The sequence below is a fragment of the Lipotes vexillifer genome, unplaced genomic scaffold (assembly GCF_000442215.2).
Source record: "Lipotes vexillifer unplaced genomic scaffold, Lipotes_vexillifer_v1.1 scaffold137, whole genome shotgun sequence".
In the NCBI taxonomy this organism is placed as follows: domain Eukaryota; kingdom Metazoa; phylum Chordata; class Mammalia; order Artiodactyla; family Lipotidae; genus Lipotes; species Lipotes vexillifer.
The window spans coordinates 640,109-652,261 of NW_006775780.1; the positions used below are offsets into that span (position 1 = coordinate 640,109).

Below are 12,153 nucleotides of genomic sequence, written 5' to 3' on the forward strand. Positions count from 1 at the left end.
CCCTGCTAAAGAATGCCCTTGCATCAGCTTTATTTCTGGTTGCTCAGTCAGCTTTGAGGAACTAACCTCTTCTGCCATGTCCTTTTGTCATACCAGAAATCACTCTTCCCAATTCTACTCCATTTTCTCCATGCAAAGACTCTCATGTCTCTCTTATCACATAACTACTCCAAGAATTCTCTCTGCCAGTAATAGCCCTCTACTTGCTCCTAACTGATTCTAAGATCTACTCCCCATCTATTGAGACTGCTTTCTCAAAGAACACCAATAGCCAATGATTACCAATCCAGTGGCTCTTACTGTTCTTACTACTTAACCTCTCAGCAGCATTTGACACTATATTCTTTCCCCTCTACCTCTGTAGAATCTTCTTAGTCTCTTTCACTGGCTTGTTTTCCTCAACCCTCCCTTTAAATGCTATGCCCAAAGTTCAGTGCTTAGCTCTCTTGCTCTTCATATTCTATGCTTCTGGTGCTCTCTCCCAAGCCCCACAGCTTCATTTACCTGTGTATTTACACCCTAGACCTTCCTCTGAATCTCCAGGCCTACGTATCAGCTGCATGATGGTCATGAACAATGTATGGTCTGCGAACATCTTAAATTCAACATTTCTTCTCAGAGTTAATTCCTCTCGGACTTCCCTGGCGGTCTAGTGGTTAAGACTCTGGGCTTCCATTGCAGGGGGCACAGGTTCAATCCCTAGTCGGGGAACTAAGATCCTGCATGCCTCAGAGTGCAGCCAAAAAAAAAAAGTTCCTCTCCTATGTTTCTTCTCTTCTTAATGACATCAACATCCCTTCCAGCTCCCTTGGTTCTCAAGTGTAAAACCTGCAAATTATATGACCATACAGTTAATAATGCAGTAATTATCATCTAAATCAATGTTTTTACAGATGATAGGAGTGGTGCCCAGAGTGGTGAAATTAATTTCCAAGGGTTATCTTGCAAGGCCAGTTCTGGAGCCAAAATCTCCTAATCCTTTATGATTATTCATTCCTTTAATCCTTCACCAAATCCTGTCAGTTCCACAGTGCTTCTCCCATCTATACATTTTCACCATCTCAATTTATAGTCTTATTTTTGTATTTTTTATTCATTTTACTGCACTTCTAACTTTCCCCTCTCTTATTCACAATACAGTACTGTGGGAAATAATATTCCTAAACCCCAGATTTGATCATGATTTTCCCTGTTTCAAGCACCTACTTTATACAGAATAAAGTTCCAACATCTTGTCCAGCAGTCAAAATCCTATGCAGTTAAATCTGAACTTCCTTTATTTCAACCAATTCAAACTATGAGCTACTCAGTATACCTAACTCTCTCACTTCCACATCTTTCTCAGTCTGTTCTACAGACGGACAGTCTGCAGGAATGGACTGTCATTCCATCTTCTTCCCCATCACCACCATAGATCCACAGCATAACATCCTACTAATCTTTTAAAGTCCATTTCAAGTTCTACTCCTCCAAAAAAGCTTTCCCAAGCCCTTCCTCACAGCACATTGTACCTTTACCTTCTTATGCATCATAGTTTCACAATTGAGATAGTTTTTAACCCTTCTGACTATATTATCAACTACCTGAATGCAGAGATTGTGTTTTACTTACCTTTAGTATTTCCTATAGCACGTTGCAGAACTTGGCATATAATAGATGCTCAGTTAGCACTTGTAAAATAGAATAACTAACATCTGTGTAATACTTTGAAATTTGTAAAATACATTCCTAAAACCTGTGGAGTAAGTCATGTAAGTATTTTTATTATTCTAAATTTACACATTTTCAAAACTCTGAAATATAGAGTTTAGTAAAACCTGAATCCTCTAATAGGAACCAAGTTTTGTTTTTTGTTTTGTACTCCCTATCACCTGTTTGTTATGCTAAGTCTGTATTCTTCAAAGTAGACTTCTGAGAGTATTTGCCTTATTATCATATTTACTTGCCTCAGGCTATTTCTACATACTACCAAACAGCCAGATGAAAAATAAAAATGCAATCAATCTTCCAAATATTTTTAAATGTAGTATACATATGTTTGTTTCTGTATAGAACAAACAGCTAGGTGATTGATTTGCATTATTTACTTTTCAACCAGTTGTTTCGGCAGTGTGCTGATTATATAAACTCCAACAGTGGCATTTTCTCAGTTTTTTGTTGATTTTGTAATTTTACTGCCATCTGCAATTTTTTTACAGTAGCCATATAATTTTATTTATATAGTTTATTGCCAATGAGATATGGTAGGCAAGAAAAACTGGTTTCTTTTAAGTCTTCTTTAAGCCTGCCCCACAGACTTGGAGCCAAGGTTACATGGGATTGAAGAAATATTCCCAAATTAGAAAAAGTACTGTAATGTACACCCTGCAGCTTCCCTCATAGAAAAGTTAAAAACAAAAAAAAACCCAACTCATCAGCTCTGAAAAACAAGTGCCTTTGATGAAAAAGGAATTAGGAATACCTAAAAGACAAGAGATAGAAATGGATTGAAAGAAGAAACTTTTGCCCAAAAAAGTACAAAAGAGAATATGGCTAGAAAAAAATGTACAAGTGGGTTCAGGAAAAAGGGAAGGAGCCCCAGGGCAAAAAGAAAGGGTTGTTGGTTGAAAACAACATTAGGAGCAGCCTAGCAGTTCTGACCCCTACTCCCCTCATCACTACATGGCACTACCACCAGATACAAAGGAAAAGTCAGCACTTTGATTTCTGGTAACAAAAGGCTAGGTGACTAGGTTATTTGGACCAACCCTCCCACTGAAAACATATGACACAAAAATATACGAAAGTCTTAAATTTATCAAAGGGTTGAGAAGTTAGTAAAGGACTACCAACAAAAAAATCTATGGAATTGCTGGAATGCGGAGAAGTAAACACAGAGCACCTGAGCAGGGCCTGGACTTGCCTTACCCTGGTCCCAGCCCTGTACCTGAATATCAAAACAGCTTTTGCCCTGAACCAGATAAACTTGGGCTTTGGTTTTAGTGGCCTCGCAAAGCAAGAAGGACAGAACTGTAGTCCTCAAGACCTGTTAAAGGTGAGGCATCTAATAAGAAACTTTTTCAACATTAACCGAGGTCCATAAAGTGCTATACTCATAGGATAAGGGCAGACCAGAAGTAAATACACCCCTTCCAAAGTCCAGGGATCTGTAGACAGCTTGACACTTAGCAGAGCAGGGAGAAAAGGAAAAGGAAAAATTACATTTCTGAGAAGTTATTGTCTCAGGCCAGCCCTCCTGGAGATTTACAGCCTTGGTAATCCCAGGTATCCTGAGCCTAGAACTAGATCTAAGATGGTCCTGTACCGTAGTGCCCTAGGCACTTGGCAAAAGCAAACTCATGTTCTCCCCACAGGAAGGCAACTTCGTTGTAGGTCTCAAAGAACCCACTCAGATAAGGTTTTCAGTACATAATAAAAATAACTAAGCACACAAGGAGATAAAGTACCATGAAGCAGGGGCATTTTGGGGTGGGTATTTGGGCCAGAGATGTAGGATACAGCTGCAAGTGGCTAGTGATACTCAAGCAGCCTGTATTCCAGAAGACTAGCTCCTGTCACATCCTGATAGCATATCCTACAACACTCCATTACTATTGGCAAGCTGAGGTAATTGTTATAGCATTCACAGACAGGTTAAGAGGGAAAATCCAAGTCCAACATGAATACAATCAAGAATCACCAAACATTGAAGAAAAACTAACACCATGAGAGAAAAGCATCAGCCTACACACACACACACACACACACACACACACACACACACACACACACACACACACACAACACACACACACACACACACACACCCTGATAACACCTGAGGAAATAGAACAAGTAGAACAAATGGTTGAAGACTAAAACATAAAATGATTGTCATAAGATGTATTTAGAGAGGTTGCTATATCCTTGAAACAAGAGCAGTTCTAAAAGAGGAGCTATTTTGGAAATGAAATAAATAATGGTTAAAAAAAAAAGCCTCAAGGGTAAATAGCAAAATTGAAGAGCAACCTGGAGGCTCAAAGATCAAACTGAGAAATTCTCTTAGATCACACTGCAAATGGACAGAGAGATGACATGTATAAAATAAAGGTTAAAGGCCTTGGAGGAGCCACCCAAAAGTTACAAATCCACATAATGGGATTTCCAGAAAGAGAAAATCAAAGCACTTAGAAAAAGAAATAAAGAAATCAAATAAAATTCCCCAGATCTGAAAAATGACTCAGATTTTTAGATTAAGTGCCACTGAGTGCCAAGCAAGAAGACTGAGAAAGGACCCACTCCTAGAAAATAATGGCAAAATCTTAATATTTCATGGCTAATCAGAAAATCCTAAAGGCTTCTAAAGAGAAAAAATACATTATTTATAAGGAAAAAAAGCACCATGTTGACTTCAAATTCATTAGCAACATTGGGTACAAAAAGATACTAGAGAAATATTTTCTTAGTATTGAGGTAAAATGATTTTGAATCTAGAATTTTATAATCTGACAAACTATTAGACAAGTGTAATGGCCAAATAAGATATTTACAGACAAGAGAGGATTCAGAAAATTTACCATCCACAAATTTTTAGCTGAAATATTGACTTGAAGATATGCTGCAGCAAAATAAAACACAAATTCAGGAGGAACACCAAAGATCAATGGTAAGCAAAGAAATCTTTAAGACTTATGATTACTCTAAATAAATGTTCATTTTAATTTTAAAAAATATAACAATCACAAATTCATTAAAAAAATTCCTTTCACAATAGTGACAGAAATTATAAAATAGGTAGGAATCAATTTAATTAAAGTGAAACAAGACATACATGAGTAATAAAAATGAAAATTTTCTGAAGACCATTAAAGAGAAAAATCGAAATAAATTAAGGCTATAAACCTGAATGGGTCTCAATATTGTAAATATGGCAGGTCTTTGTAAATTAACATGTAAATCCAATGCAATCCCAGTGAAAAGATCAACACATTTTTAAATGAATCTGACAAACTTATTCTAGAATTTATCTAGAAAAGAAATTATGCTAGGATCCCCAAGATAAGTTTTTAAAAGAGGAACGATGAGGGTGTGTTTTGTGTGTGTGTGTGTGTGTGTGTGTGTGTGTATCTGCACAGAGAGGTTCTTGCCCAACCAGATTGTAAAATACGCAATTATAAATCTGCATTAATTGGAGTATTGGCAGAAGAATAGACAGATCAAGAAAATAGAACAGAGAGGTTTCGAACAGGATTTGAAAAATAGTTTTGAATGCGAAGTTAAACCTGATTATGGAGGAAACTGCAAGTCAAAGTAGGAAGTTAGTCTTTGTACAATAAGACTTGTGGGTTTCTAAGCAGATGTATGCCTTGCTGGAAACAGTAATTGGGGAAAATTATTCTGAGGGTAGATGTAAGTTAGATTAAAATTAGAATAATCATGATTAAATCGATTAGGAAGCTGTTATAAGAATGCAGGCACGAAATGATGAGGGTCTGATTTATGCTGTGCTTTCCACAGGGAACCAAATACTCACCCCCACAAAAATCCCTTTGGCAGAATTTTCTCTGGACCTTTGTAGGTACCAGCCCTCACTCTTCTAACTCCTACATTTCCAGAGTTGTTTACTCATTTCTCGCTCATCTACACTTCTATTCCCACCCTGGCCTGCTCCCATGATTTTAGTCCCAGGTTTTGGAACTGTCCTTCTTGCCAGGTTGTCTCTCATCACTTGTCTCACCTCTGCCAGCCTGGATTCCTTCTCTGGATTCTCCTGTTACCTGTGTTTTTCTGCTTTCCAGCCATCACAGTTTGATTCCCAGGGTTTTACTTCTTAAGTGGCCACCTGTCCCAGAATCAGTACCTTATTGTTTCCTAGCTCCTGACCTCCTGCACTCACCATCTGTCCACTTCAAAGTCTTTGCTGACCCCACTCAGCTCTTAGATCATGCCAGAGAGAAAAGGTGAGGATTGAGCATTAAGAAATACACAGTCGTTAGTGGATATAAAACCAAAGAGGAACTCTAGAATAGGGGCTTGAAAGGAAGAACGATATCCAGGATAGTGTAAAGTTACAGAAACCAGTGTACTACACAGAATCTAAAAGAAAGTTTGGAAAGGAACCAATGGTTAATATTTTTATACCAAATGAATCAGGTGAAGGTCTAAGTGAGGCATAAAGCACCATTTTAGAGAACTAGGACAGGAGAATCAATAAAATACTTCTGTTTAGTTTCATTTGTCAGTGTTGTGTGAACAAAGAATAAGATTTTATTTGGCTTTAACTCCCCAGGCAGATCCCCCATAAAATACAGAAGTGTTTTTTCATAACTTCAGTCAGTAAAAGAACAGTCACATTAACTGGTGTCCCAATGTTCATTTAAAGGAAGATAAACCGTGTCCTGGAAAGAAAGGAGGTGAGCAACATTGGAATTCATAGTAAAGCCAGGAGTTAATGTATATCAAGCCTTTCATGAGAAAGTGGATCTGAAAAAAACTGTGATCAAGGCAATATTGGGGGATATTATTTTTTTCTAATCCTTTTCTCAATGCTATGAATATACTATATACGATTTATTTTGGCATCATTTATTGGTCTAATGTGGCTTCTGAGAATTGAGAATTCTATCCAAGGAGTCCTCGTAGGCTGAAAAAACAGGCTTATTTCAGTTATCAATTGCTGCATAACAAACATCCCAAACTTAGAGGTTTGAAACAATGATTTATTATTTGTCATAATTCTCTTTCGGGTTGACTAGGTGATTTTTCTGCTGGTCTCACCTGGGATCACTCATGCAGCTTCACTCAGCTGGTGGTCAGTGGAGACAGCTTGGTCTCTCTCTCCATATGATCTATTACTCCTGGCATGATAATCTCAAGGCATTTTTCCAAGAGGGTAAAAGAGGCTTAAAGGTCCAAGCACTACCCTTGGAAGTTAAACAGTGTCATCTGCCACATTTCATTTGGCCAAAGCAAGTCACAAGGACAACCCATTCAAAGAGTAGGGAAAATAATCTCCATCTCTTGATGGGAGGATTGGGCAAAGTCACATTGTAAAGGGGTATCAACGTGGGTAACGGTGATTCACTGGGGACTGTTGTTGTGACAGTCTTCAACAGTCTAACCTTAGACCTCAGTGATTCACATCTCTCTCATGTGGTTCTCGCCCTTCCAAAATTGTCCAAATCTCATCCAATTATAGCATCAGGCTCAAAATCCACGATCTCATAATCTGCATCAGGTCAAGATGTCAATGAGGCTCCTTGGTGCAGTTTTTAGATTCAGACACCTATGAACTAAAAAGGCAAGTTACCTTCCCATTACCTCAGGTACCCAATGTACACTGGAGAGATAGAAAAACCACACTGCTGTAGACACTGATGTTCAAAAAAGGGGAAGGGGAAAATGTACAACAGCCACTGGTCCATGACAATTTGGAAATCCAGCCAGGTACGTGTTGTCAGGTTTCCATACTCCAGGAGTAGACAGTGTTGCTTGATTGGAGTATATTCCTAATCTTTTGTTCTCCTGGGTCTGGGCAACAACCTCTCAGCTCCTGGCTCTGTCCTCTTGGTTGTCCTTCCTTCTCCATAAGGAATGACCTGTGTTTGTAGGTGAGAAGCTTTCTCATCCTTCCTACTCATTGAAAGATAGAGGCCCAGAAGCCTCTTTTTATTTTGAACTATCTCAATCTCTTTTACTCTAAGCTGGTAATGTTTTTTCAACACAAGTCTTTTAAAAATTTTGTGGTTTTTCTATAAAGCTGTTGGGGTTCACTCCATGCCCCCAAAAGGCATATGGATAATTCTTTTGGAGGCAATGAGCTGTAGTGCTAATTTCTTCTTTACTATTTCAAAATTCTTCTTTCTCAATGGGGGATAATAAATTAAAGCTCTTGTGTACATAAAATGGTGTGTTTCACATTATGCAAATAGACATACCCTGTAAAATTTTGTGCCATAAATCAATTTTTTATAAAGACAATGGACTGCATGTCATTGTAGAAGCTTGCCATTCAGTCTATCGTGAATCCTTTGGTAAAGTTGGGAGAGACAGTGGAGTAGAAAGAGGGATAGCTCTGGAGTCAGACCTGCATTTGAATCCCACTCTGCCATGTGACCTTGGACAAGTTACTTATGCTCATTTGATGTCAGTTTCCTCATGAGTAAAATAGAAATACAAATATTCTGTGCTTACTCCTTAACAACCCAGCTTCTGTGCTGGGTTGTTAAGGAGACCGGAGCTAAATTATGCAAATCAACTGGCATATAATAAATTATAGCTAGATTACAGATGTAGAAAATAAACTTACGGTTACCAGCAGATAAGGGTGGGGAAGTATAAATTGGGAGATTGGGAGTTACATATACACACTACTATATGTAAAATAGATAACTAATAAGGACCTACTGTATAGCACAGGGAACTCTACTCAGTACTCTGTGATGGCCTATATGGGAAAAGAATCTAAAAAAGAGTGGATACATGTATATTCACTTAGCTCTACACCTGAAACTAACACAACATTGTAAATCAACTATACCCCAATAAAAATTTTTAAAATAAATAAATTAGAGCTAGAGCTACAATTCTAGAGCTGAATAAAACTTTAGTCCCCTTCCAAAGCTGACTCCATATCAAAACTTTTTGATGGTATATTCTGTTGTATGTATATTTATTTATTTATTTGGATGATATACTACTGATCTAGTATATTATAAAAGACACCACAAAAGTAGAAATTATGAAGGAGATTTTTTAAATCACACATAAGTAGGTCTAATATATTCTTCCTGCACCCAGTGGATTGTGTTTTTCTCAGGGAGTGCTGAAATTTGTGGCAATATCAATATTCACATAGAGGGAAGTAATGAAACAGTGGGACAGGTCTCCAACAATCACCAGTGTTTCTCAATTGATATAAAAACCTACTAGAAAGCATTGTGCAAGGTACTATTTGAAGCAGAATGGTTTCCCCAGTAGCCAATCAAAAGTTTGTTTTCTCTAGGTGAAAACCTAGAAACCTGATATTTAGGAAAGAAACACATTTTTAAAATGAGTTTCAAAGGAGGTTTTTTTTTATTGCACATCTTCTGCTGTAAATAATGACCAACTACCTTTATCTTCTTTTTATGTTTTAAGCTATTAAATAGTTTGTTACTTCAGTTAGATTATTACACCTCCTCCCATTTCACTAATTCTTTTATCTGCATTTATTCTACCTTTGATAACTGCTTTTAGCCCTGTAATTTTCATGACAGTTTGATTTTCTGGTCCAGTGTATAATACAATTTATTCCATTTAATATCCATAGTTTTCTTCTCTTATTCTAATACACATGACACTTTCTACTTCTTATTCTGTGTCTGTACATTCTGTGCATACTAACTCTAATTTTATTCTCTGTACTTTGGAGAATATAATAATGGGAATATACCAAATCACATTGCTTTTTCTAGTTTACTTTTTCTAGTTGTGATAATGGAATTTTTAAATTAGTAGACGTTTACTGTGACTGTAATATCAGTCACACTGTCTGATTTCCAATACACAAATATAATTAGACTAAGTAATTTGTTTTGAAGAAAATACCTTAATTCAGAAAAAAGTCATATTATAGGCAAAGCATTAATAAATTCTAACAGAGTATTAAGTCTTTAATAATGCTTTATTCACCATAGTCCTTTTAAAATACAAATTTACATGTACTATTATCTTGAAGGCATCTTAAGTCCTTTAAAGAAGTAGGCTTCATATAACAATAATATTATTATTATTTTTATTATATATGTAGCTAACATTTATTAAACATACTGAACATGTATTAAGTACTGTGCTAAATACTTTACATGGATTATTTCATTTGATTAGCATAATAAATTAATGAAGTAGGTATAAAATTAGGACTTGATCACAGTCTTGTGTGACTCAAAGTCCACATGGTGGGCCATGATGCTATGTTGCCTCTGATAATGAGTATACATGGCCCCAAAATGATCACTTTGCAAACTTGGGATGAAGAAAGTTTCATTTGTAGTAAACATTTTTATTCTGGTAAAATTTATTTTATATCCTGAAGCTAAAGAGCGATCCTAATGTACATAATTGTATGAAATATGTATAATCTTTAAATTTTTCATGTGCTTTATATTAATGCATTTGTCACCATGTAATTATTGGATTTTTATTTAGAATTTGCCAACTGTTTCTCTAATTTGACAGAAGACTAAATATCAAACAACCTAGGATCAGTTTTTTTAAGGACTGGCTTATGAAGTAAACAGAATTGTGAGGCCAAGTGCTAAAGTTCATTACTGAGAGAAAGAATAAAACATATCAAATTAATAAATAAAATGTCAGAGATAACATTAGAAAATTCATAACCTGCTCTTAAAGTACAAGCTCATGACTATTGGAAATAGAAAATTTTGACTACCCTATATTTGTCTTGAGTCAAGTTCTTCAGTCTGTAAAATGTGAATGTATCACATACATGCATTTTTTTACTTCAGGAAATATGTGGGGTCATTTTTGCTGTGCATCAAATAATTTTTCAATAATTGAAACTGAGCAATACTAATAAAGTAGTTGACGTGTCATGAGGTATCACCCCTTTATATCAGGTTTTCAAATTCTTATTTTTCTAAATATGTAAGTTAATAAATTTCAAGTACTGTGCAAAAATGAAATATATCAATGACTACATATGTATTCTATATGTATATATAGTCTATTCTTCATAAAAAGATTCATTAAAAATTGCTTGTGAAAATTATTTGCTTAAATTTCAAAGCCTGATATAATTATACTACTCTACATTTCTCAGATATTTATATCATTCAACTATATTCATTTTTAGTATCTCTCTGCCATATGGATGAGTCTATAAAAATTTAAAAGACTGTATTCTCTCTTCTATGTTTTAATATTCTCTATTAATAGATGGCTTTTATTTACCTAGATACTTTTTAATTAAATTCTAGCTCAGAAAGTTTTCAACTGTTGTAATTAGCTCCATTATTTGTAGAACTCTTTCATGTTATCTCAATTTCATGATGCTTGATTAAAGTATTTAGATTATGTCTGGTGTCAAGTTACATCTTTAAAAATTATCAGTAAAGGAATTACTTTGTAACACACTATTAGTAACTTTAAACTGTATATTATTTTAAATTATTATTCTTAGAATTCTAAGTTATCCCAAAAGTTTTTTAACAAGAAACTGTAGTGAAATTTTGAAAAGAAAATGTTTTCATATTTTATAAAAATGTTTGTATATTGCAGCTATCGAAGCAGAAAAACATAATAAAAAGCAAAAAGAAAGAAATGTCACCACACAGGTAAATATTTTGCTAAATCATTATATTTTTCCAATACAAAATGTAAGCTATAGGCACTATTAGTAGTGTTTACTCAGCGTGCTCAGATTTTCTTAAACAACTAATTTTTGACTATTGCTTCTGTTCCTTTTTCTTCATTCTCAATCAATATTTTTTGTTCATTCATTCAACAAATATTTGTTCATTCCGCTGTGAGAAGATAAGAATATCATCAGGCCTGAGCCTTTCTATACACCATGGCCTGTCTGAGGTCCTAAATACTAAGACAAAAAGGGCACAGACCAGTCTGGCTTATAGAGTCACAGGTGCTTATTAAACTTTATTAACCTCAAGATGTGTTCTGACATCTTTAAAGAATTTAACATTTTCAGTCTATTCTCAACCCAGCAACCAGCATAATCCTGTAAATGTTAAGTCATTTCCTTGCAACCATCTCACGCTGATGTCTTGCCTAACAGACTGTGGTCCGGCCCCACTGCTTTTTCTCTGACATCACCTCCCTTACACACACCATTCTAGACACACTGGGCTCTGTGCTGTTCCTCAGAGACCCCAGATGCGTGCCCACCTTTCTGTTTTTTCTGCCTGTAACATCCTTGAGCCCAGATATCCACATGGCTCCCTTCCCTCTCCTCCTTCAGGTCTTCGCTCAAATGTCATCTTTTTTGGAGGGTCCTTCCCTAGACATTCTATAAAGTTGCAATCACTCTAAAATCACAATCACAACACCTTCTATCTCCCTTCCTTGCTGTATTTTTCCTCTCAGAATTACCATTATGTAACATAACATATATATATATATATATATATATATATATATATATATATATATATATTT

At 35.7% G+C, this 12,153-nt stretch overlaps 1 protein-coding gene across 1 annotated transcript in view; it reads left to right on the forward strand.

Annotated features, from left to right (window-relative positions):
- The window catches only part of SEL1L2 (SEL1L2 adaptor subunit of SYVN1 ubiquitin ligase), a 113,794-nt gene that overhangs the window by 7,661 nt on the left and 93,980 nt on the right, over positions 1-12,153 (forward strand). The window contains exon 2 of the mRNA XM_007450193.1: positions 11,260-11,315. Within this exon, the coding sequence (XP_007450255.1) occupies positions 11,260-11,315 (56 nt within the window). The remainder of the gene's footprint in view (positions 1-11,259; positions 11,316-12,153) is intronic.